Below are 27,288 nucleotides of genomic sequence, written 5' to 3'. Positions count from 1 at the left end.
GCAATGCGAGGATGGTGAAAGGTCAAGTGAACATGAAATTCCAGGCAACTCCTTTTAAGCCTTAAAAGCAAGACACAGAAACCAGTTTTGCAAAACACCAAGTCTATATTTACATCCACATGTAATAATATACTCAACTAAAGTGAAATACATCATAAATTAAATGAGTAATGTGTGCCTGCTGCTTGCCGACTTCCGGTTCCAACAATTAAAATAGAACAAAATGGAATGAAATAAATACATTTAAAAAAGAAAAAAGAAAAATCAACAATTTGTACCTCTATATATGCACTGCTATTTCCAAAGGAACATACAAAACCAGTAGTATCCCAATAGTTAATACTGATGGGCAAAGTGTGGTGATGCTGCCATGGAATGGAGGCTTCAGGTCCATTTTTCCATTCCAACCCCAAAAAAAGCCTTGAGGGAAACTGTACCAGCATGAAGGAGATTAAAAAACAAACAAGCCTTAGGTCTGTTTGCTGCAACACGTTAAAAAGCAGCCCTGCACCTCCGGGCCAGGGAGAGATCACACACAAAAATAGATTAACCCTTTTCCAAGTGAATTCATCTTCAAAAATAGGCTATAAAAGTGCAAAACTAGGAAAAACAAAAATCTAGATTATGTACATATGGCTCAGCTTATGAACAGGAAAACAGGTCAATAGTGTACAATTTCCTGATACACAGCACTTCATTCCATTGCCAGTTTACAGAAACATTAAAAACCAGTCCCATGTACAGGAACTAAGACAACTGGAACATCTCAAGTTGCATAATGAAAAAACAAGAGTTTCTAGGTTTTGCTATTTTACATTTGCTTTAAGAGGGAAGAGAGAAAAACAAACAGTGCAAAATATTTAATTGTTTTGTTTTACTAAAATATATGGAAGTCAAAGCCAGGTACAGAAGGAATTAACTCTTAACTACAACTTCATGAGGAGAAACGAGGAAGGCAAGTTAAAATATGCAACAGTTCTGCTTTACTGGCTGGTAACTGGCCATCTTCCCTTTACAAAAATTAAACTGCATGTGCATTAGAAAAAACTCTTGTTGTCTTCACAAAAAAATAAAAGGAGATATTCTCCCATTTACAGGTTATTTCTCGCTCATTTTAAACACCCAGTAGATGCTAAACCTTGACATCAAGAAGCTTCCAAGCACAGTCAAGTAGGCTCCACCACAGCCACATCCCTTTTGCAGTCTGCAGAACCCAAATTCATATTTCAAGGCTCTTATTGAGACTTTACAGCTTTGGACAAAGGTGCAAAGGAGTTCTTTTTCTTGAAATGTGACTGTGTGGAGCTTAGTACAGAACCAAACATTTGAAACATGGAGATTATTATTGTTTCTCAAGCAAGTCCCAGGGATTTTCTGTTTGGATGGTGGCAGAGGTGTTTTTAAGAGGCTTCTCTGAAGAACAGCAACCAGTGCCAAGAGAAGAATGCAGCCACATTTCAGGAAATCCAAAATGTCAAGTATTGCCTCATGCTTGCATTTGAAACCGTGCTGGAAAGAAGCCCAGAGCAGCAGAGCCCTCCAGCATGGCCTGGTCCTCACCCAGCCAAGGCAGAGCAATGTCAGCACCGTTGCTTTAACGTTCACAACATTTATAAACCGGACACTTTCAGACAGTTTATTTGGAACTTTTAAAAAACTAACATAGTTCAACAGGAAAAAAAAAAAAAACAAACCAACAGATGAGAAACTTTCACTTTTATGAAAAAGGAGCATTACGCCAACAGGATTTTCAACTTCAATATTTACAGTTTACCTGAGGTGCAACGATATATATTCTTTCCAAGAGAAACTCTTCAGCAGCGCTCAAGTATGTAAAAATAGAACTCCTACCTAATATTTGGTCAATTAATTCTAATGAAAAATACTCAAAAGTCAAGGTCAAGATATACATTCTCCACACACCTTCATAACCCAACTGTTTAGACTACTTTTGTATGGCTATTTGGTACAAAATGTTAAAAGAACCAATATTATAAAACTGTAGTGTTTCTATATACAGTACAATCACAGCTTAGTTCAGTAGCTTTCACCATTTTCTCTTCCTCAGGGGATGAATTGCAGGTATAACTCCATGGAATATGCACTTGTGTCCTTAGACCTGGAGGGGGAAAAAAGAGCAATAAATATAAATCTGTGGTATACAGCTCTAAAGCAGTACAGCTCAGTTTTTGCTGGGAGGAATGTCTTTATAACAAAGGGAATTCCTTCCATATCCTTGCTAAAGAATTGATACTGCCATGGAAATCTGGACTGCCAGCTTTTATCTGGCAAATAAAGTCTACTTTGGGAGATGCTCAGCCCCAAGAAGAATCTCAGGCATGAAATCAAGTTAACAACAGAACCAGACAAACCTATGCCTAGTAGGAGGACAATAAGAGCAGTAAGATTAGAAGAATAGAGAAATAAAAGTGTTTTTAAAGCTGTCAACTCAATCAATGTCAGACAGCTCTGCTCCCAAAATCTTTCCATAAATTCACGTGTGCTGGCCCAGGTGCTGCAGCATTCCAGAAATACTCCTTAAGTGTTCCCCTTAAAAGGGAAATGATCTGTAGCTCTGGGTTACAAAAAGGCCAACATCTATTTATTTATTCCAGTCCTGCAGAGCACCTCTGCCCTGAGCAGTGAAGGGTGCTGAGCCTCAGATCCAGCTGCAGCACTGAGGAGATGAACTCACAGCACCAGGCACAGCTTTGACCTGACCTCCCTCCCTCTGCTGAGCAGGGAAATCCATCTGGGACAGCCTCTGGATCACAGGGAGAAGCTGCCCAGAGCTTCAGGAAGGCCTCCCCTCCCTCTGGACCCAGAGCTGGGTCTGAGGAGCCCTGAGGGCTCAAAGAGCAGGGGCTGCACCCCAGCACCCAAACTGTGCCACAGGCACCTCCCTCACTTCTGCTCCTCCACCCTCAAGGACTGGCTGAACCTCAACTTCCTGGCTTCACCTGAACACTTCCCACTGGAATTGTAACTAATTCATGCACTTATCTAGTGTTACCCTCCCATTTCTCTGAAAAGAGGAGCATCCTGTACCTATCAAAGAAGCCATTACCACTACCCCAAACAATAAGAGCTGCCACCCCAGCATCTGGTGATTTTATGAGCAGGAAATGTTTATCTTTTCAGGCCCAGACTTTCACAAGCTCTCCTCATGCTGTGCAGGAACCTTGGATGCCATCAGCAGCCCATGCAACGTTTAAGGAACCATTAGTTGAGAAGGTTTGTGTACCGTTCTGGAGTGATTCAGTTCTTCTTGTCACTGGGTCTGAAGGGTGTGTTCCCCACAAAGGGCTCAAAACTTCTCTTCTGCAGCAGGTTGCTGGGTAAGTGTTGGTATGACACTGATCTCTTTCCTGGAAAAAAAGTCATTTAAGGCAGTTAGCATCATTTCCTGCACCTCTCAGATCCACAGCAGCATCCAGAATCCAAAATTCCATGACAAATCATCTCACAATCAGACCTCAAAAATCTAGATATTCCTATTATATGAAATTCACCATCCAGAATAAATGTAAGGAGAATTAAAAGATAATTTAACCACTCTGTGGTAAGTTTTATCCAAGTGATGTCCAGCTCCAAATTTTACTCATTTTATTTGCATGAAAGAAATGTGTTTGCTTAACTCATCCCACAGCAGATGCCCTGCCTAAGAAGGTCTAAGTGCTACACCCTTAATGCCTACTTCAGTTCCTGTATTTGTTTGAAAACTGAATTTTTCAATGAGAATTTGAGAGGGAAACTGGGGTACTTCATTGCTGCCGTGGAGGATTACATGGAACTCGTGACACTTTAAAGAGTGTTAATACCATTTACTTGCAGACCTTTGTTAAGCAATTTTCAGTCTAGTATACAGGTAGTTTTGTGTTTATCTGAGACCATTAATTCACATTTATAGATGTGAAATCAATGCCTGTTCCATATTAAGTCTTACTAGCTTAGGCAAGCAGTCAAAAACACTTCATAAAATTAAGGCAAAAAGTCCAGAATCATTACTCCCACAGGATCCAAAAAGCCCAACTGCCATCCATATTCCATGAAAGCTTCCAGTGCAGCATTGAAAAAAAAAACTCCTGATCTTTAATTAAATTAAAATGGCACAGCCAAATTAATATTTCAGCAGAATCCACGGAACCATTGGAGTGTGTCACGAGCAATTGTCTTTAATTTGCAGCCTCTGCCAAATCAATCAGCCAACAGGTTATCCCTGATAACATGTTGCCATTGCAAAGGCAACTAATTTGAGAATAACACAAACTGAGTGGTTTCAGAATGTTTCTGTCTCTTCAGGGCAACACGGGATGGCAAAGCTTACAAGCAATAAGGGAAGGCATCATGCTTTAATCAAGTTTGCCAAGTGGAACATATTCTCCTGACAACTTGATCCAGCATTTAACATGCGACAGAACACGAAGGGGGCACCACGGGGATGTTGCCACAAGGCACACGGGCCCTCAGAAAAAGGTTTTGACATCGTGGATTATAAAATCAGCAGGGTTCAAGAGGAGGAGAGGGCAGAAAGCTGCAGGTCTGCACCTGCACAGCTCTGCAGATGGTATCACACAGCTGAGGTCTAGAGAAACTGTTGTGTTTCAGATTTTTGACGAAAAATAAAAAGAATTTAAAGAAACTTTTATCTCTGCTCTACACCCACAATAAAATTCTGACACTGAGAGGTTGCTTGGCTGTTACCCTGAACCCCTCTCAATAACTATCAAGGTTTGGGTTGGGTACTTCTGAGCAAATTGGTTGAAAAATCAAGAAATTACCCTTACAAACCTCCATCTTCTAGCCCAGGGCTTTTATGGAAGTTGCTACGAACACCCAGCAGAGGGGGGCTCGTTTCAGAGCCTTTGCAATTGAGGTAACAGCCATAAAAAGTTGCTTTTCTCAGCCCGAGCCAGCACTGGGTAATGAACAATGAAATGCTCATTTCCATGACAACAATGCTGCCAAATCAGCCGCAGCCACCGTTCTGAGGGCTCTAAATAACAAACCCAGAGCAAAGCTCCTGACTGCAGGGCAGGGTCTCCGGGCTGGCACCAGGGAAGGGGAAGCAAAGCCCGGCCTGGAGACCTCTCTGGCACAGGTGGAGCTTCCAAAGCAAGAACCAGGAGGATTCCAGTGAAGTCCCTGTTTAAGAGCAGAGCTGCTCCTGCAGCAGGCTGCCCTTGCCCACACACTCATGATCCCTCTCACATCACCAGGACAGCAACTCCTGTGCTCCTGGCCAGCCCTGTGCAGATCCCACCGTGCATTTCCCACAGCCAAAGCCCTGCAGAGCCCAGGAATGAGCCCCATCTCCCCACCCCTCAGGGACTCAGCTGTGGTGCTTTTCCTTCTCCCTCCCTGCCCAGCCTGGGCACACAGCTGTGACACCTGCCCTCCCCTTTCCCATAACCCACTAGGAAAGCCTGCATACTTATAGATAAACATCAATTATTTCGATGTGATAGATTTTTGAAGCCCACAACCTTAAAACAAGCAAACAAAAACCAGAACAGAGTGAGCAAATACTTTTTTTTTTTTTGCCTCATAACTAAATGTGGATTCAGTATTTGCAGTTTGCTGACCTGAGGGAACACACCCCTGCTTGTTACCGTCCCAGACTACTTCAGAGGAGCAACTTTACTGCTTCCAGAGAATGGGAGCATTCAGAGTTCAGGAACCTCACAGACTTTCAGACTACACAGCCCACACAGGCTATTCATTTTTATAATGGGATCTTCGTCTCAAAATTCAAAGTCCTGTATTTGTAGCTAAGTCCATGCTGAGCTCAGCTTCAAGTCATAAATACCACCTTCTACAAATAGTCAGACAACTGCTTAAATATCACCCAGCACCTTTTAATCTTGGCCTCCTGCTGACTTTTTGAAAATGTTGACCAAGGACAAAACACAAAAAGCATGTATTTTGTAAAGTACCAGAGTTCTCCCAATACATCACAAATCATTTATCTCTGCTAGGCCCAGAAGTTTCCACAGAGCATTGCTACACCATAATTAGAATAGCAGAAATCTGTTGTCTTGATTTAACAAAGTATTCTGTTCCTACTAGAAGTTAAACATTAAAAAAAAAATCCATTGAAGAGCAGAAGTCTAAAATTTACATCATTTTTATGATCTGCAATACATCCTTTTCTGCTCTTGAAGGGAACAATTGTCCGTGGCAGCTTTTTTTTTTTTTGGTAAAAAGTTTTATTAATATTCCAGATGGTCCAAGACTTCTGGCACATTAAGCAGAAAGTCTTATTCCATATCCTGGATTAGTCAACATGTCTGGAGTGGTCTGATGAGCAAACAATACATGTTTGCCATCAGAAACCTGTGGCAGAGGGGAAGGGGGAACTTGAGGAAATTCAGACCCCTCTTTAAAATTCAGCCCTTCCACACCCAATTCCCCAAGCCGGGAGTCTGCTGAACCTGGATGTTTAAAATCCAAGCACTGACTGAACTTGGTGCAATGCTGAGTAGAGCTGTATTTCCAATGTTTCAAGGTGGGCACACACTCACTTACATCCCATTCCCCTCCCTGGGCAGTGGTGTGAGAGGAGGAAGGAGGGACCGTACCTTCTCCTGTCGAGCTGGTGACTTGGCCATTGCTAGATCCACAAGAACCATAAAGTGATCCAGAGCTGTATGGCTCATAGGGCTTGAGAGCAGTCAATCCATTGGGAGGGTCAGCATCATCTGCACTGAGGAGCCCTTGTTTGGCTGGCAGAACAGAGGGTGTGGGTTTGGTGCGAGGGTATTCCTGAGGTAGCAGATTTGCATATCTGTTTGCAACGTGCAATCTGCTCATTTCGTATCTCCTGTAATTAGCCAGCGGAGAGTCCAGGTGCTCCACAGCTACCACAGAGGGTTTCATCCGTTTGGAAGAGCTTTCTCCATAGTCCAGACCTGCACTGCTCCCGGATTTACTGCAGAGATAGTCTCTCCCTCGCTGGCAAGCCCAGCCAGGGTCATTGAGGTGAGACTCCAGAACCCCATTCATGCTGCTGCTGACCAGACCAGACTGAGTCACTGGGGCACCCAGGACTTTGATTTTATAGTCAGATTTCTTTACTCTGTCCAGTACTGGAGAGATCCTGAAACTGGAGTGCACTTCTTCTTGCTGAGGTTGTCTGTAGTTGTTTGCCTGAGCTCCAAGGTTACTTTGCTGTTTATGAAACTTGAGGTTACTGGGGGCTGTACTGCTCGACTCGCTCACAGAGAAGAGAGGGGCTTTGTTCTGAGGAGGGGCACACTGCTTGGCTTTCCCTGGCTGCAGTGGCTTTTGCTGGGGATTTGTGGAAGCCCTGTTTTTATTGGGATGGAGAGGCAGAGGAGGCACATCCTTGCCCAGCAGGGCCGGGGGGCAGCCCGTGCGCCGGGCCTTGGCCAGGGCCTTGCTCCTGTAGCCGTTCTTGTTGACAGTGTCAGGGTTGTACTTGTGCATCAGCCTCTGGTGCATCATGAGGACCTCGGGGTAAAATGTCCTGTAGGTACAGAAGGGGCAGGTGCTGGGGGCCAGGAGGCCTCTGCTTGCAATCACTGAACACTCCTGGGAATTCTTACTGGTTAAGTCCAAGGGCTGCTCGTGACAGTCCACGACAGGTCTGCGTCTGGAGTTCTCAGTGCATTCTTGCATATTGTTCACATTTTTCCCACCAATAAAAGCACAGATATACTGGACATCATCTTCCTCTGATGCCACAGAAGCCTTTCTCTCTCTTTTAGGCTGAGCTTCCTTGGTTTCCTTCTCAGCCTTTAGTTTCTCTGGGTAAGGAGCAGGCACGTTCTCAGGTACTTGATTCAAACTGCTACAAACAGAACCTTTGTTCGATTCCCTGGAATTGTTCTTTACTTTTAAAAAGACTGTGCTGCCTATTGCATTGCTCAAGGACAGAACCTCCTTTTGCTGCTTGGCAGGTGGGCAGCTCTCAGCATCTTTGGCACCATCAAAAAGCCTCTTTAGATTTTTGGTTTCCGGAGCAGCATCAGCAGCCAGCGACAGCGCCGTCTCCTGACCCCGCAGGGAGCCTTTGCTGTCACCCTTCCCATCAGCTGCACTGTCACCATGCCTGTCCTTGTGGTGTCTCTCTAAATGATACCTCAGGGAAGTTTTCTGGGCTGCTGCATACTCACAGAATTCACATTTGTACGGCTTTTCACCTGCAACACAAATTTATCAGTAAATCACTCTGAGATTTGAAGTCTTGATCACAAACACAAGGGAACACTGTGGACTCAAACACTAAAACTGATTTTTTCTCCCCTTCCACACACTCCTAAGTACCAAACTCATGTAAAACATTTAAACAACAGTATCTTAATGCTTTTAATAACTACAGTGACATCTTCTGGCTGTGCTGGGATGTTCCCACAGGCTGGCTGTGGATGGAGATGGGAGCTGACAACGTGCTTGGCAGAGATAAGCAAGGAGTGGAACTCTGCGTCAACCCTGCAAGCTGCAGCCCTTGATCATCCCACAAGTGCCCCCTTCCCAACACAAGCGGGGCAGCTGAGCTGGAAACTGAGCTGCCCCCCAAGGACACACAGGCAGCAGCAGAAGGGTTTGTCTGGCTATGCAAAGCAAGGGCTTGAGCTGAAAAAGAAACTCAGCTTTTCCCCAGGTAGCAGCAGCTGGCAGACAACCAACTTCACACCTGAGAAATTGGCTGGTTTTTAAATTAAAACCAAACCCTAAACTTTTGCTATACCACTAAATGTAGAAAAAAAAACCTTTAAAATATATGGTTTTAACAATACTTAATGCAATTAGCATTATTTCAAACCATTTATATTTATGTAAATAAGTCAAACAGATTTTAATTGCAATTATTTAATTTTGTTTAGAATTAGAGAAAACTTTGTTTTTAGCACCTGCAATTTTGAGGGCAGTTTCTGTTTTTCAAAAGCAAAATCAAACATTCTATCCAGGTGGAGTGAGCAGATTTCCCTCCCCTCCCCAAAAGGTGCAGCCCCCATTTACCTGTATGAGTTCTGAGATGAATATTGAGGTAATAATTGGAGCGAAAATACTTTCCACAGTAGCTGCATTCTCTGGAGGTCCCAAGGGTTTTAACTTTTGTTCTTTCCAAGCTGTCTTCATTTTTATCTTTGGGGGAAAATACAAGCATATTATGAAGAGCAAATGCAAATCTGCAGTCTTGTTAAAACCAGTAATTTTTTAATGATAAACCTAAAATTCTGAACTGCAGTCAAATTCTACACTCTGCAAGTAACTTTTGCTGTGTTTTGCTGCACTCTGAGTCACAAGAGCATAAGAGTTAAAGAGATTTCTGTCCACAACACTGTGGTTTGTGACAGTGACCAAGGAGCCCACAGAACAAACAAGATTCAAAGAAGAAGACAAAAGAAGTTTTCTTGATTTACCTACAGAACCTTGATGGAGAACAGCCCATCTCAAATACTCACACAGGTTATAACTGTATTATTTTATTAAAGGGGATGTTTGAATTAGTGCAAGTGGGATGATTCAGACTAAAAACCTGATCTGTGCACAACAGCCGAACACAGAAAGGTGGGGAAGGAAGGCAAATACGCCTTCTCTTTTAAATTAATTCTATAATGGTATTATTTATGTGCTAATCAATGGAATGTCTGTAGAGAGACACTCCTTAGATTTGATGAGGAGTATTTCCTACAAGGGTCCTTAGATTTGATGAGGAGTATTTCACTGTATTATTACGGAGTGAGGAAGTGCCAGGGTATTCCAGGAACAAATCCAGGGATGCCCAAGCAGTTCCACGCCAGTGCAGAGGCAGGAGGTGCCACAGGAGGGCGGCAGGGACAGCGGAATGGCAGAGAATTCACCAAATCCCACCAGCAGCCACAGCGGCTGCGCTGCGGCTCCCATTGAGAACCAGCCTGCTCCACTCAACAGCCAAGGCAAGGCTGGCTGGAAACCCTGGGAGGAAGGAGACCTTTGGTGTGACTAAGAAGTCGGATCTATAATAGACTTGAAAGAGTTCTTTGAGGTTCCTGCCTGCTGCAAAGTGTCTCTCCTGGAAATGCTGCGTGGCTCAGCCGGGTGAGTTAAACAAACAGCTGTGTCTCCAGAGGTGTGACTCAGCAGCTCACGCCAAAATCTGCTCTGCTTTAGGATAAGGCGCTGAGAAACAAACTAAGCAACTTCACATGAGGTAATCATTTCATTCCTTTGTTCCTGCAGGCAAAATAAAGGGCTGCACATTACCAGAAATGGCCAAGTCAGGCCTGTGTGGGTGCCAGGACATTCTGTACGCCGTGTCTTGCCCTGAGATTATGCAAGTGTCTGTTCCTTAGAGCCAGCTGGGAGCATGTCACACACAGAACTGCAGATTAGCTGGAGACTTTCTGCCAGGCCTTTTGTCCCTGACATGCAATCTTTTTCAATTAAGGAATCATTCAGTATCACTTGCTTTTCTAAGACACTGTGACATGCAGAATTAATCCTGGGTAATGTACAGATGGAGCCCATCCACGCTGTCAGCAATCCTTCCAGGCAGAGGAGTTAAATATACACCTCTCTTACATACAGGTCCACATATTAACAGCCTGTGGCCTTACACAAATGAGTCAAAAATGCTGGTTCTGACATTTAGGCTTTCAAATTACTGTTCAGAACAAACACTGAACTTGCACTTAGACAGAAAAAAGTTTTAAATTATTCTTTACTTCTCAGAACCTCCAGAGTTCGAGCACTCAACATTTTTTGCCCTTAGAAGATAAAGGGGGGAAGAAAGTGAAACTGCAATTATTTCTCATAAAATACACTTTGTAAAAAAATATGTGCTGGATGAGAAGGGATATGGAACACTCCAAAGCATCCAGTAAAGTCAGAGATAAGGGGTGAGTAAACAGAGACTTTTTCCAATTGTTAAACTCACTGCTATGAAATCGACTTCAATGACTGCAGTAATTGCAAGAAGCCCCAACACAACTTCAAAGACCTCAAAATGGCAGCATCCAAACCTCCCTTACGCTCTCACTTTCCTCTGTTCCTTTTCCCCCACCATAACATTCCCTCTCTAGTTTTTGACCATTTCCTATCACGTTCTGAGAAGATAACGGAAAAGCACGACGCGTTCTTTGGCTCTAAGGAGTTCCTGAACAACTCTCAGTACCAGCCACTTCCAGCTGAAGTGCTCCCCGTGCTACTCACCTAAATTAATTGTTTCTGGAAGCCCATCTTCAGAGCCATCCTCAGAGCCTCCCTCCATCCTCTCTGCTGCCCCGTTCTCCTCCAGGTTCCCCATGATGTCGGCACAGTAGGTCCTGGCAGTGGTGGAAGTCTCCCCATCGCCCCGCCGGTCCCTCTTGTGCACTCTGGAGTGCAGGACCAGCTGGTGGTATGTCCTGAAGGCTTTCCCACACTCAGAGCAGTGGGTTGGCTTCTCTTTGTTCTGGGATGATTTAGAATCCATCTCCATAGAAGGCACTTCACCAGAGGGATGTTTCAGTTTGTCCTGGGTTAAGTTACCATTCCCTGTGAAACTGCTGTTTTTATTTACCTTTGACTTCCCTGTAGTTTCAGCCTGGCTACCTTTATTTGCATTCCAAATTTCACAGAGTTCTTCTTTATCTGAAGATGACTCATCGTTGTCTGTACTTCCTTCTTGCCCTGGCTCTTTAATCTGCCCGTGGCCAACTGCAATTTTACCTTTGGTAGCCAGCTGCCATGCTTGATACGTGGTGAAAGGATCCAGCTCAGCGATCCACTTCGCAAGCTTCTGCAGTTTGTCCTTTTCCGGAACCGAATTTGGTCTTAAATTCAAGAATTGGAAAAATTCCTGGTTTTGAGATGTTTCTTCTGCATTGACTTCAGCAGTCACTTGGGGGCTTTCACCATTGGGAACTGATTCTTTGGTATGCACTTTACTGTGCTCAATTAGAGTCTCTTTATTGTGAAATAGGAAACCACAAACCATACAAATTTTGTAAGGTGACGTTACGTTTTCAGTTACATGCTCCTGCACCACCTCATTGATTGTTATGGGCCCTTCAGAACCTTGCTGATGCTTGTTTCTAGAACCAGGTTTTCCAGTGTGCGTTCTCATGTGATTTTTGAGGAACCAGGGCTCTTTAAATCTTCGCCCACAAACATTACACCAATACGTGAAAGAATCTTTATGCTTTTTCATGTGCGCCTCAATGTCAAAAGCTTTATCAAACGTCTGCCCACAGACTTTGCAGCTCAGCTCCTCGCTGTCCTGCTCGTTGCTGGGTGAAGGTGAGCTGGTTCTCACCTGACACTTATCCAGAGGGCTGAGATACTCAGCCTCCACCCTGAGCACGGCGGGCTCGCACAGCGTGGGCCTGTGCTCGGTTAGCACGTGCTTCCCCAGCTCCTCGGGGTGCTTGAAGCTCTCATCACAGAACATGCAGTCCAGGGGCATGCAGCCCTCGGCCTGCAGCAGGAACTTCTCCTGCAGGCTCTTGTAGGAGATGGTGTTGGTTCCTTTGATGGTCATGGAGGCGTCGCTGGTCTCCATCTGGGCTCCCACGGCGCTGGCGATTCCCTCGGGTCCGTCCATGTATGCCAGGAGAGGCTGCGTGGGCATCTTTCCTCCCTTCTGCTCCCTTTTACATCTCTTAATGGCAGCCTGCACTTCTCTGGGGGTGCTCCCTGATCACAGTAAGGACACTTGTAGAGTTCTCCAACATGTGCTCAAAAGTCTGCTCAGCTGGAAAACGATTTTTTATTTTTTTTTCTTTCCACCAGCAGAAAATTGCTTCTTCTTCAGCTTTATGTGCTTTCACACATCCCAGCAAAAGAATCCAAAGATTCGTTCAGTGACGGGATGAGGTTTCTTTTGGATTGTTTCTTCAGATTTTTCAAGTCTACAGATACAGTCAGTTGCACTTAGTTTTGTTGCACAAACTTTTCAAATAGTTGCATTGGGTAAAATACACTCAAGGCCAAGTTCAGTGCCACAAAGAAACTCCAGCACCTGGGAAAGAGAGAAAAGAGTTAGTCAGACCTTTCAAAAGAGAGGCATTGTCTCCCAAACAATGCAAATATTAGGGCTGAGAAGCAATAAGTGCTTTAGAAGAAAGTGTATTTTTAAGAGCCAACTTTTCTACCTGCCAAGTTGAAATCGTTTGGTCTTGAACATCCCTCTGTTGACAACTGTTATTTCTTTGCAAGGCTTTGTCTGTCCTTTCCAAACCTGCACTTACAGTTATATAATACTGCTGAAACCATATTTCAGTGCTCTCCTGAACTCATAACAATGCAGCAGCCCAAGTAACCTTTCCTTGAACCTGTAAAACCACAGCAGAACTCCACTTGTTTGTCCTCTAAAGGCTGTTAACCAAAAGGCTTTTTTTTCTTTTTTTTTTTTTTTTTTAAGACCAGATAACTTGGCATCAGCTTTTACAGTCCGGGTACACAGGGAGTGTCAGCACAAATCTTTGTATTAAGAACCATTCACCAGTCCCACTACTCAAAGCTTTCCCTATCAGCCACTTTTACAATGCTTGTGACAATTCTGGGCTGGTACAGTAAGAACATCTCAATGTTTTGTATGAACTAGTGATACTGTTTCTTGAACAGTATTTAAATTTGGTATTTAAATCATCCAAGAGGCCAATTATTACATGATGAAAACAAAATTCTTCTACTTTTAAAGTGTCACAAAACAAAACATGATTTATTGATTACACTCACAAAGGAAAGTTTAGGATTCTGCAATATTAAATAGGGTTATAATACAGCTAATCACAACTCCAATTTAAATCTCTAAGCCACTGAGTTATAATGCCTGCTAGCAACAACTCATGGGCCACCACTTTGGGCTGACAAATTATAGTTCAGTGGAGTTCAGGGCTCCAGATGATGAAATTTTTGGGTAAAGGAAAAGTCTAGCAAACTAATACAAGACGAATATAAACTGCAGAAGAATCGTTCTGAGACATTTCCAAATAAAGTAATAACTAATGAAAAGAATTCATTCAAAATCTGACTCAAACTTTGGCAAATTATTTCCTAAGAGCCAGCTGGCCAGTGACCATATGACTTGAACTAATATAGCCCAAAATACATTATGCTCTATAACTCTTAGAGCAGAAAACAGCATGGACACAAGTTGGGGTTTAAAATTCACCTCAATTTTTGCCTCTGCCTTGCTTTCATATGGAAAAAAAGGAAGCATTTTGTTTTATTTGACCCAAAGAAAGGACAATAATTCAACCACAGCCCTGCAATAGTTCAGGCTGCCAGCTTTCCACAGTAAAGATGATTATCAGTTGACTCTCAGCTATTTCTGATCAGAGCTGGTTGGACAGAAAAAGTGGTCTTGAGCCATTAAATCTTAAACCATTGCAGTAGAAATCAGCCCAGGCAAGAGAAGCAGCTGGGGAACGAAACCTCAGCACAGACTGGCAGGAGTCATGGATCCAACATCTCCAACACTTCATCCACTTCCTGCAGCCTTGCCCTGAGAACACTCCTTGCTTTTAATTTGAGAAGTCAGCACCTCCTTTCCAATCATGCAGACCACAAGATCCTGGGGCCTAATGAACATGGGTAAAAATAGAAAATAAAAACACCACCACACCAGAATGCCAGTAACAGGAGAAAATTATTGCTGCCAGCTGCTTGTTTTTCATTTTTTTCTGTTTCTCCAAAGTTTAAAGTCTCTTCACTGGCCAGTCCTCCAAGCCACACATTAATATTAATTGTGCTGATTGGTTGACACAATCAGCACAATTAAAACCAAGAATTGTATAGGGTTTTTAAATCCCAAGTTGTTTCTGGCCTGGGCCATAGGCTTATCCCAAATTAGACACAAATGCAGGACCTTGCAGGGTAAGGTGGAGTGTGAGAGGGACCAGATCACTGCTGATGGCGACAGAAGCTGCATTTTCTGCAGCCAAAGTCCCTTCTCTAAGTACGCCCTTTATCCCCATTTTCAGTGTCATCACTGCCATGATGAATTAACACTTCCTCTCTGCAGAATGAATCAAAAACCTCCTGTAACATGCAGGTTCACTTCAGCGTGGGGGGACACTTCTGCTTCTCCTGCAGCCTTCGCCTTTCTCCCCTCCCCACTCAGCTCAGACCTTCCCTCACTCCCTATTTGCATGTGAAGGAGCCAGAACCAAAGTCTGAAGCTCAAGTATTCAAAAAACTTTTTCCCTTTTGTAAAACATCAGGAGAAAACATATCAAAGGCTGCTGGTTAGCATGTTTTGTACTTCATGTTTCAACTTGCCTTTTTGTTCTATTTCTACTGGAGTTTTAAAAGGTATTTTTTTTACCCAACATGCTACAGCAAAGCTCAGTGAGCATCTGCCTGCAAATAACTTAAGTTTCAAATTTCAAAAAAAACAATCCAGGCAAGATTAAAAAAGTGGAACAAACTTAAAGAGTTTGAGTGCATTTGCTTTCAGAGCCATAGGGAAGTGCTCTGCAGGAAGAAGTGTAAAAATCCTGCTAGAGAGAGGCCAGAGGCATTTCTGGGGCATGAAGGCAGATCCAAAGGGCAGTGCCTGCACTCAGTCCCACAGCATCAACTGCTGGGGCTCAGCAGCCACCACTTCCTTGCTCATGTCTACAAACAGAAAAGGCCAATTAAGGTTTGCTACACTCCCACTTTGTGGCACTACAGCAAACACACGGTGGAGCAACAAGAATTAAGTCACTGGAGAAAGGAAACAGATGAGAGGCAGCAAAATCCACCCTGAGTGCCCTGCTCTCCATGGCATTCTGGGGTGAGGTGGGGTGGAGAGAGCTCCTTTTAGCTTGGGCCACCACACATGGCCCTGCCAAACCCAGCCTGGGATAAAAGCAACACTGACACCACAGCTCCAGGATGTTTTAGAATTTAACTGACAGGCAAATATCACATCTAGGGAATGCCCCAGGTTGGTCAGGGATGGGTGAAAAATCCACCTCAATCAATCAATAACATCCTCTCTGATAAATCTTCTTTGGAAACAGGGCTCCTTCAATCCCATCTCAGCTGCTGGCAAACAAAACCTGTCCTCACAACCACACAAACACAGAGTGTACAACCAACACCTGAGTCATGAGAGGAGGTCCACAGGAGCTTGGGGTCAGTTTTGGTGGCTATCAATAGGTTTGAAGCCCTTTGGAGACTTCATCAGGGCACTCTGCAGCTGGGCTGGCTGCTCAGGGCTCTCACTGCTTTTCACAGAGGTTCTGAACAGTCCTAAGAACCAACCACAGCTCATCCTCTAGGCAGCACTGCAAACAGAGCAAGATATTCCTGTTTCAGGAATCTGAAATGCCTCTTTGCAGCTCTGGCTCTTGGATACACAGGAGAGAGCAGCTACAGACTGGGAAGAAACTGCAGGTAGCATTTCTGAAGGGAAGCGCAGATACAACTAGACAAGAATGGATTTAAACTGAGAAGAAGAAAGAATACAAGCACTGGAGTCAGGAGGTGAGTTAGAAAGCTCTAGTCTTATTCTGTATCTGGTGATTACACACTTCTCTCTGATTAGATCCATGCCTTTCACAAGTAGGCAGGATTTTATGCTCTCGCTGTTCAGACAAGCCAACACATGCCAGAACTACAACCCAAATATCCCCACCAGGATTTTATCCATTAGTAATAAACCTTTCTTCCTACTGAAGATAATATGCCTTGGATTTGAGGACCAAAAACGCTGATTAATTACATTCCTGTTATTCAAAAGCCTGGAGGCAGCAGGAAAACTGTCCAGAGTTGCCTCAGTTCTGTTCCTTCCTTGGAAAAGTGGACAACCTGCAACACTGTGACCATGGCTGAAGGTCTGTGCAGAAGCTCAGCAAATAAAACACTGTACCTGCATTTCTTGTGCCTTCTTTCACTTTCAGAAGACAAAAGGACACACCAGTATCAGAGATACTGAGTAAAGGAACAGAACAAAACAGGAAATCCTTCCTTCCAACAGCTGAAAAGCGATAAACTTGCTACAGATGAACTCAAGGTTGAAAATAAAAAGATTACTTATCCCCCTCACAGAACAAAGCAAGAAGTTCCACTTGTGACTTCCCTGGCCATGTGCAAACACCCCCCTGTCCCTCCCAGGGCATGCTCCAGGGGCAGTGAGCAGGGCAGGAGGAGCCTGCACCTCAGTTTCAGGGTGTTACCGACTGCACCTGATGCAACTAGAAATATATTTCAGCTGAGAAGAGAGAATAAAACTACTGGAAAAGTTTTAGGCTGAGCATTTAGCACACTTCAGCTCACCAGTGAGTCATCCCTGGCTGAGTGCTTCAGCAGGTTCACAGCGATACCCATTATATTTATAAACACCACAAAACACCCATAAAGATTCCACTGGACAGATGAGAACATCTTGTTTTCATTGCACTTGCCACACAACCTAAGAACCACACCAAAACCCTGCTGCATAGAAATGGATTATTAAAACAGAGAAAAGTTTAATTAATTAAGTGCCTGTAGAGAAATTTAATTTATTTTTATTAAATTACACAACCCAAGACAACGTATTACATAGTCTTGAAGATTTCTTTGGGAAATGACCTATCAGGAGTAATTTTATTGCATTTCTACTTCCTGCATTTCAAAATTTCCATGAATATGTAACAAGAACTCTAGACACACCTTTCAGAGAATAGCACAGTCTAACCATTGAATTTCCCATTTGAAACACATTACAGAGGCACTGGGAATAAAAGTTGCATGGCAAGTCTCAGGATAAACTATTCTTTGCTAATTCAGTGCTGCAAAACCATTGTTAAACTGTTAAAAGCGACCTGGAACAATTACAGAAGTTAAAGTAGCTGCTGCAACACTTCCTGAAAAAGAGAAGTGAGAAAACTTGAAGAGTTACAGCCAAATCCAGGACACTGAAGTTACTTTTCTTCTGTGGCAGATAAAAACTCAGACACAACTACCTCAACAAACCCAGATTCTCAAATTCAAGGCCAGGAGCAAAATTATCACTGCTTAGCTGACCAGCTTCTTCCAGCTGCTGCAAATCAAGCACCTTCATTTTTACTGGGTCTATTGAACTTGAGAAACTTACACACAACTCTCATTTCCACTTAAAAAAACCCTACAGTTTTCCTCATGTTTCAAGAAGTTTCAGGATATTAAGAGTCATTTTACACGAACTGTTCTTTTCTCTTGGTGTGTTTATGCCCCAGAACAGATTGCTGGTAAATAGATTTTACACTGCTGATTGCATATTGAAAATTCCAAGTTTAACACCTTTTTTTACTTCCAATTTCAAAGATTTACTGTGGTTGTTCCAGTCCTACCTAAGGACCACAGATACAACAAACCAGTTAACATCACTTTTAACAACACCTCACTGGGACCACAAATAAAAACTAGCTTATGTATGTTATCTGTTTAATCTGGGCACAGCTGTGTTCAGGTGTAACCCTGATCACAGGCACAGCAGCTCATGCATAAATAAATAACCTTCAAATCCTCAACTAAAACCTGAGCTGAGGCTGAACTTCAACTTATTTAGGATGTTTTCTAATATACAGATACATCATTGCATAAAGCTCAGGCAGCTGCACCACACCTACAGAGTTAAGCATTAACAGCACCCTAAAACAGTTCCTGACAATATTCAGGAGCTCCAGATTTTGGGATGCCCCTCCAGTGTCCTGGCTGGGTGTGGTGTCTGCACGAGCCACCAGTGACCCCAGTTCTGTGCTGGGAGCGGTTCTGGTGTCCCCTGGCACCCCTAAGCTCCCACTCTTGGTTGGAAAGCCAAGCCAAGTGTCATGGTGAGCTCCTCACTCACCAGGTGTCCCAAAAGGTGAGTCACATTTCCAGAGTCCACGCTGAACCCTGGGGTTTGGCTCTGCAGGTAGCAGGGGTTTATGGCAGCCACTGAACTTCCTCTGTGCGCTTCAGCAGAAGCGTGTGTGTCACACTTGGGGCAGGAGGGGCTTTCCTTTCCTCTTCAGGCACAAATGCCTCTGCTACCCCATCCAACACAGGGATAGTACCTGATTTTAGGGCAGATGATGCAGTTTTGGCTCCACAGACCATGACCTTATTTCTCAAAGAATACAATTGTCCATTGCCCACGACTCCAGTGACAACACTGCAAAGTTATTTCAGGCAGCCCAGATAAAACCTGACTTTGCAGAGCAGCACAGAAGCCAAGAATTATTCCTCATTACTGGGCATTCTGCTGCTTTCTAGGGAGGGAAAGAGCTACTCCCATCTTCAACAGTAGATCATTTCACACAACTTCCCTGAGTGCTCTGTGTTACTGGAGGAGCACGTGAGTGATCCCAGCGCTGCTCCTGGTCACACGGAGCCTTTTCTACCAACTGTGCAAGCACAAAACTGTTTTTTATACTTTGTTAACAGTTCAGTCCGATAAAGAACTAACACAAGCACTTGTAAAGGAAATGGAGATTCAGGGGGAGGAAGGGGAGGAAGAGAGTTGTTTGTTTCAGTTGCAGGAAAGATCAAAACGAAGATGTTCAGGTTGAAAAGAGAACATAAAAGATGACCCTAAACTGGAATTTCCACTCCCTCCATCTGCAAATTTAAGTCTCCCTCCTTAGTCTTCATCCTTCAGGCTTGAAGATTTCAAAGTTATCCTAAACTGCAACTCTTTCATGGCTTATCCTTTTTATCCCCTCTAAGAGACGCTCAGTTAGAGCTCCTTCTAACACCACCACAGAGATTTCCAACACAATGATCCTAAAACAATTCACAAAAACACAACCAGAGTGAGCCATACACAGAATTCGAGACTGTTATTATCCAAGCATTTCTGCACACACACTCCAGAAAGGTTTCTTGTTGAAAGCCCTTTTGCAGTCAGATAAAACAGACACACATGCGAGTCATTTTCCCCCTGAAGCCTCGCAAACAGGATTTTAATCACCAGTGGAAAATAACTCACAGTTAATAATGAACAATATTAGGAAAACTCCCTCCCCCCATCTCAGACATCTATACTAATAAAAACAAAGGATATCCTCTTTCTCTAAAAAACCCTTTCCTGGAGTCCCTTTTTCTTGAAGGCTATATGTCTACCAGGGCTTTGGCAGGGGATGGATGAGCTGAGTGTGTCTCCTCAGAGAGCTGAATGCCTCTTCTATCAAAGGATCTAATTAGGCCTTTTAAAGCAGGCAACGTATAAGCTTGCAGCATTCTGCACATGTTTTTCCTCCACTGAGCAAGAGCAAATATAAAAGAGACTAATTCTTGGCATTAAAGGAGGAAGCACTACAAGTAAGTATTGACTTTTAAAGTTCAGAAGGACTGCTCAAACTGCCAGATCTTTTTCCTTTTTCCCACTGATTAGGAGAGAATTTCTCAGGAGTCACAAAACCCAAGTGTACTTTAGACAACAGAAGTGACCAATACCTGTTGTAGAAGAGCTGAAAGATACAAGAATAATCCTATTTTAAATAAGTCTGGGACACATTTCACCACTGCTGTAGGATGATGCAACTTCATTAAATCAAGAAGTTACATGCACTTAAACTGGCAATGACCCCTTACCTTACAAAACAGTTTATTGTTCTCTCCACAGCAGGTAAAGGCTCTCGGTGGAATGAGTGATACATTTTTATTGTTGAGTCAGTCTCACCTTACACAGACTGCCTTGTATGTTTAGTCTTGGTTTTCATTTAAAAGAAGGTACTTCCAGAGACCTTAAAAGCAAATTTGACTTTTTTACTTCTTGGCAAAGGGATGTAAGGTCTCTCCAATAGCCACAACTACAAAGAAGTGGTAAATTCAGTTTACCAAATTAGACATAATTCCTTATTACTCAAGAGCCAGGAGTTCCTCTGTTGCAATTACAGGCAAGTAGCATCCCTTTGGGCAGCATAGGTGAAATAACAGGAAAAGAGATTGTTTTACTACTCCTGAATTTGAGAGAAGCGGTCACTCCCAAGGAGTTCCTTTGTTAAGGCCATTAATGTGCCCTAGTGCTCTCACCTGGCCTCAAGTCTGAGCCCAACTCTCCCCCAGCACAGCTCCAACTGCTGCCCCTTGGAAGGAACAGAGCACTCTCTGATCCCTGTGCTCTGCAGGGCACTTGGAAGTTGTCACTCTCAAACACAACCACAATTAGGAGCTTGCAAAAGGCAATCTTGAAAGATGGAAGAAGGTACAGAGTCCAGGGAAAAGACATTTAATTGTAGTTCAGTCACCCCTGGAGCAACATCTGAAGGTACTAAAATAGAAAAGTGACAGAAACAGACACTTCCAAAAGCTGCCTCCCTTGTCCCGTGCAGGTGGGAGATCTCCCAGAGACTGATGGAGACTCTTTTAACTCCCCAGCCTTACATTCCCCCTCACCAGTGGGCTGCAGGGATGTGTGATGTACCCAACATGGCCTGTAAAGCATCTGCAGAAACTGAGCTTTCTAACAGGCAATTTCAGACCCCAATGGTACCAGCGTAAGAGCAAAAACAAAGTTAGAAACAAACAGGAAAGGTGAACAGAAAGTGGGGCTTCTCTGGGCCACCTTTCCATCCATTTTCCTTACACTGTACCAGACATCAGTCCTTGGTGTAAATCTAAGCAAAGCTAATTGTACCAAACACCAGTCCTTGGTGTAAATCTAAGCAAATCTAACTGTACCAAACATCAGTCCTTGGTGTAAATCTAAGCAAATCTAATTTGCTTTTTCCCGAGTACCAAAGGAGAGAGGCAGAGAAAACCCCCAGGACTGCACCCATCCCGTTCTCTGCTACCACAACCAAGTGCAGGCACAACACCAAGGCCTCATTTCCCTGATGCAGCTCAATCAGAGCAGCCTGCACTCCCTTTATTACAGTGAGAAATGCAAGTGTACCTATTGCGCATAAACAAACTCAGACTTTGATACTTTTAGTTACATAAAATCTGCAGCTCATAGAAAAGCACCATCCAGTCAATTATTCACTTCTGCTTGGATGGGTTTCTGCCCCAGTCTTGAAGGCACCCTGATCTACATAGATTTCCCTGCATATTCTACCCACATTTCCTCTTGCACTTTCTTTTGAAATCCTCGAGGCAGCCTGATAAGCAATTCCATCTCATTGTGTTTCCAAACACGTATGTCACCTATATTTTTAATTTCAAACTCATTTTTCCCAGCATGTACACTGCTCTACTTTGAAACTGCAAAGTCTGCTCTTATCACACCGCTTTAAAAAAAAAAAGGAGGAAGAATCAAGAGTGCTAGATTTATGATAAGCTATAAACTATGCTCTGACCAAAGTCATATGATTATAACAGTAGAAGTTTTTATGTATTTTTCCCATTGACATACACCCACGTTTGGCATAAACAAGCTTCATCAGCAACAAAAGGAGATTATTTGGCAATTTCACTGAAGGAAAAAAAAAAAGTTGATTTCTAAAAGCAAATTATTTAGAGAGAGCAACTTTCTGTTTTGGAAGCACATAAAAACCTAGGTAAATTTAGGCTGAAAAAGGCTTTTTTCAATCCTGAAATACAACATGTGTTCAGAATCTTACATAGCTTGGTCATATCCTTTTCCTTACTTTTGTATTCAGTTGCAAATCTCTTGTGGAATGAGTCACATCTCTCTCAAAGCACGCATACAGTAGTCAGCAGAATCCCCTCAGCCATTCATGCACCAGGAAGAAAAAGTTTTTTTTTTTTCCTAAAGTCACCTTAGAAAGGCGGGTGGGGGGCGCTGAGCAATGCCCCAAAGTGGGTTAGAAGTTAAAAGCAATCTGCAAAGCCTGCCCATAGGAGATGTGGGAAGGCTCTGAGGGGGGCTGGAGACGCAGAGTGTCCCCAGCCAGAGCTGAGCTGGCACATGGCAGCCCTGCTGCAACCCAAAGGCTCGCCCTGCTATATTTAAAGACAATACCTCAACAGCGAAGTATTACAACATTTAAAGTGAGATAAATAAGCATAAGACACAGGCAAATATCCTCGGTTATTTAATCATCCCCAAAGCAGCGTGGAAGTGTGAGGCTGAGTTCAAAGGTCAAACTCTTCTTTCAGCTTCTTGCAAAGAAAAGAAAGCTCAGCCCATTTTACCTTGGGGAAAGGGGGGCTGCTCCTTCCATATGCCAGCATTTCATAACACAGGAAAGAGGGAATGCATTTACATCTACACTGGATGGAATCTTTTCCTGGGACAACACATTCCAAATCAAGATTCAGGTTAGAAAGAGCTGGGACAACAGAAAGTCCCAAAGAACAAAGGGAAGTTAAAATTTACTTAACGTTTCCCCAGAGCTTCTTAATTGCAAACTCTCAGATTTTTTTTGTAACTAAAAGTTTACTGTAATCACTGGATTGAAAGTCTAAGTGAAAGCCACAGTTCCCTTTTAAAATAATTCCCCCCTGATTACAGTAATAACTTAGCACTTTGTACAAAATATGGTATTAATCTATCAGCATAGTTCTAAATGAAAATACAGTGGTAAGAGGTATTTCTGAAGGTTAGAATAAGTGCTCAAAAAGGAATTTCTGGAGTGTGATCTAATGAAAGGGAAACCAGAATCAAGTAGCCTTTTGTGTAAGACAGTCTGATAAAAAGGTGCTAAAGTTTATTATCTTCCTCTCTTTTCCAGCCCCTACCCTAAATCCCGCTCTCCCCACCCCTCCACCAAAACAAAGCAAAACCAAAAAACATTATTCACTTAAAGAGGAAAAGAAAGAAATCCTCTAATGCAAAGCCTGGAAGCCATTCTCTAAAGACTACTTAATACGAAACTTTGTTTACAAGACACCAATATAGTCTCCTTACCACACTCAAAACCAGAAAACATCCACTTATTAAAAGAAATGCTTTTTCTATTTTGATCAACAAGGACGTCGGTATTCATTTTAATTTTAAATTCGGCCCCAACAGTGCCATATGAATGTTTAAAACTCATCTATGATATGCACTGTTTGAGAATGTTTAAACAAAGGAAGTAGGAAAAGCCTTAAAATACACAGCAAAACTTAATGGCTTCAATTTTTAAATATAGCCTGATTGCAGCATGGCAAAATTATTCTCTTATGCTCACAGTCAGCCTTCAGAAAGAATAAGTGCAGTCAGTGGAGTAATTTGTCCCACTGGAAATTCTGTATAAAACATCTACCTAAAATAAACAAGGCTTCGCAGCAAGAATCGTCAGTTGCCATTAAGGACACACCTTAAAGTTCTTACCACACAGTAACTAAACAAGTACAAACTAGTGGGGACTGTTCGCTACTTTTGTCTTAAAAGTTAATGAGATCAATTCACTGCTCAGTATCAGATCCTCAGATCATTTTCTGCAAAATGCAGCAGACAAACAACCCCCAAAACACGAACATCCAGGCTTTGAGTGGCTGATGTGTTATCAGCAAGGCTGAGCTTCTCGCAAAGGGGAATAGAAATATTCACATTTAAACCTGACACCACGTAACAGTAAAAGGTAAAACGCTGAAGTGCTCAGAATCTGGAGCTCTGGTACTGGAAGGCAGCTGTTGTTCCCCTGCCTTTTCTTTTGTTGTGCTTAATCTCATGTCAAGTCATTCAACCAACTCCAAAGCGATGAAGACATAATTGAACAACCTTAACTAAAAACTGATCTACTGTTCCTCAACTGCCATATATGCTGTTTAAAGATTAAAAAAAGCCTAACTTATGAAAAACAATCCCCAGAATTTAAATCAGCAACTCTGCTGCATGCAGAAGAGTTGCTTGGCTGAGGGCCAAGCCAATCAATAATCACTGTAATAGCCATGGTTCTAAAGTTATTTGTTTTTCATATTCACCACCCTGAAAAACTTAAAAGGCAAAACTTGAAAACTCAGATGTTGATTTCAGGAAAGAGCCTATAGAGATCGAAAATCCAAGTATTATGCTCAGCATGACGAGATTGCTCACTAAAAAAAACACGTTGCAGAACGATCAGTGATCACAAAGCCACATTCCTGCTACAGATCTTAAAATATTGACTCAGTTACAGAACTAGTAAAGGGGAAGAAAAAAAAACCTCCTCCACCCTCGCCCTCTTCCCTCCCCCTCTGCCAAAGAATGCAGTTTATCCTACTTATTTGCAACTGTCCTTTTCTATTATCCAAGGAAAGGCTGAAACCTCAGTGTGGACATCCCAAATTAAAGTCTTAGTCGTATTCCCAAACCTCCAGTTAAGAAGAGCTCCTAAGAGCAATAAAACATGGCGTTAAAGCATTTGCAAGCCATTGTCACAGCCCTGTGCTCTGCTACCTTTGCAGCCCCAGAACCAGCCCCCACCAAGCATGGAAGCGTTGGTCAGCAAGTCAATGCCTGCTATTCAACTTGTAGTTAGGCGTTTTATTTCTGTGTCTTCCAGATCATATCACTCCTGCATTTCACGGCCTAATAAAATGTGAAGAATGATATGCTCCCTTCTCTCCCCCCCCCCTGCATCTGAAACTGCGTTATTTCCCTCTCCTCTTTTTCACACATTCTTACAAAAAACTTCCCTTTTCACATACTTCTATAAGAAAATATTTCACTGCAGCTATACTTCAGTTCCTATTTCTATTTTCGATTTTCAGTAGATTCTTCTGCTCCTGCCTCCCCCTCAAACCCACTGGTAGAAACTAATGTAGTTTTAAACCTCTCAAGGTCATTTCAAAAATGAAAAAAAAAAATGTTACCTTCAAAAAAAAAAAACCTTTAAACACACAACCCCCCTAAACTAAACCCTTTTCACATTCAAACGCCTTTCATCAGCAGATCAATAACCCAACAGAAAGATTTTTGTTCCCCACCACTTCAAAACTATTACACTTCAATTCAAATACTTACTGGGAGTCACATAGCACATTTTATGGGATGGCTCATTAGAGAACATACAGACCTTACTTTGGGTGCAGGTTTTCTGTGTGGGAGACAAACAAACAAACAAAAAAAGCCTCACACCCCAAAACAGAAAGTCCAGGGGGCATCACGGAACAGGAATGAAATCCAATCTCTGGATATTCTAGAATTTTATTGTCCTCGCCTGGCAACCTCTTTTGTTGCTTAAGAAGTCAGTTGAGGCTTATTTATTTATTTTCTAAACTTCCTATTCCCCTTTAAAAAAAAAAAAAAAAAGAAAAAAAAAGAACCACGAAGCTAAAGAAATGATCGGGAAGGCTTTGGTCTTTGAAGACAAAGGTAAACGAAACAAAAACGGGCAAAACGGATCAATAAACTTTTCATTAACAACCCCCCCCTCCGCCCCATGAGCCACTTACTACAAATCCTTCTTCCAGGAACATCTTTGACTCACAAAGAAATATTCTGCTGTGGCTGCGCACCCCCACCCCGGCCGTGCGCGGCCCCCGGGCCCGGCGCGGCGCCTCGGGGGGGCCCCGCGACCCCCCAGGTGTTGGATGGCAGCGCGGCCCCGTCCGGGGGCGCCAGGGGAGGGGGCGGCGGCGCGGCGGCGGCGGCGGCAGCGCGGGGCCAGCGCGAACTTTGGGGTGGGAGGGAGCTGGGGAAGGGCTCCGGCCGCGCCGCCGCTCCGCCCGCCCCGCCATGGGGAGGGGGCGGCGGGAGGGGCCGCTACCTGCGGGGCCACGCACACCTGGACCTTCCTCCGCCCCCCCGGCCCCGCGCCGCCCTTCCTGCCTCCTCCTGCCGTCCCCCGGGACAGCGCGGGGACGGGGGGGGGGCTCCGAGCCCCGCTTCCAAGCGGGGCGGGCTGGGGGCCTGCGCCCCGAACCCTTCAGACATGCCGGCGGCAGCGGCCCCCCCGCGCTCACTCGCACAACCGGCCCCTCACGGCAGAGGCCGCCCGAGGGACGGGGCTGCGCCTGCCGCAGGTGCCCCCGGGGGGGGGGGGGGCGGGGAAGGTGAGGAGGAGGAGGAGGAGGAAGGGGCCCGGAGCCCCCGGCAGGTGCCCCCCAGCCCTGCCTCACCTGAGCCGAGGCGCCGCGGGGCAGCGGCCGCGCCGCGCTCGGGGCACTGTTTGTAAACGGCTCCGCGGCAGCTGTTGCTCGGGCAGCCCCGGGACACGCCCCTCCCGCGGGACACGCCCACCGCGGGGCGGGGCCTCATTGGCCACGCGCCCGGCGCGTTTCAATCAACGCTGGCCCCGCCCCCAGTGCCACGCCCGGCGGTGGCCACGCCCCGTCCCCTCAGACAGGACAAGGAGTGATGGACGCGATCCAAAACGCAGCCGCGCCCACCCAAACACGAAACACACAGCCGGTGTCACCCAGGCACAAACGTAATTATAGCCAATACACCTCACCAACATTGATCCTTGTGTGGGTCACTGGGGACATGATGAGCACGACCCTTTTTGTCGTGTGGCTGCAGCCCCGAGTGCTCAGTAATGGGCCTGGCACCCGAATACACAGATTTACTGTGGAAATTGCCCCAAAAGAGCCCAGGGTTCATGT

The 27,288-nt window shown here is 44.1% G+C and overlaps 1 protein-coding gene across 1 annotated transcript; it reads right to left on the bottom strand.

Moving 5' to 3' along the window:
• Positions 1 to 85: 85 nt before the first annotated feature.
• Positions 86 to 26,924, bottom strand: ZNF217 (zinc finger protein 217). Its single transcript, XM_071446707.1, has 6 exons — positions 26,803 to 26,924; positions 11,161 to 12,949; positions 8,986 to 9,111; positions 6,582 to 8,165; positions 3,245 to 3,368; positions 86 to 2,119 (listed from the first exon to the last, which is right to left on the bottom strand). The coding sequence occupies exons 2-5, from the start codon at positions 12,557 to 12,559 to the stop codon at positions 3,259 to 3,261; spliced, it is 3,219 nt and encodes a 1,072-aa protein (XP_071302808.1). The 5' UTR covers positions 12,560 to 12,949; positions 26,803 to 26,924; the 3' UTR covers positions 86 to 2,119; positions 3,245 to 3,258.
• Positions 26,925 to 27,288: the final 364 nt, after the last annotated feature.

This window comes from Agelaius tricolor, unplaced genomic scaffold (genome assembly GCF_023055355.1).
Source record: "Agelaius tricolor isolate 1412-34295 unplaced genomic scaffold, bAgeTri1.0.p SCAF_23, whole genome shotgun sequence".
Taxonomy (NCBI): domain Eukaryota; kingdom Metazoa; phylum Chordata; class Aves; order Passeriformes; family Icteridae; genus Agelaius; species Agelaius tricolor.
The sequence above is the reverse complement of the archived record's forward strand: the minus strand, read 5'-3'. Positions and strand labels throughout refer to the sequence as shown.

Coding starts and splice junctions, on each gene's coding strand:
- ZNF217 (XM_071446707.1), bottom strand. CDS start 12,559: ATGCCCACGCAGCCTCTCCTGGCATACATGGACGGACCCGAGGGAATC. Junction 8,166..8,985: donor TCATCTCAGAACTCATACAG/GTAAATGGGGGC, acceptor TTTGTGTTGCAG/GTGAAAAGCCGTACAAATGT. Junction 3,369..6,581: donor CACCAGCTCGACAGGAGAAG/GTACGGTCCCTC, acceptor CTTTTTTTCCAG/GAAAGAGATCAGTGTCATAC.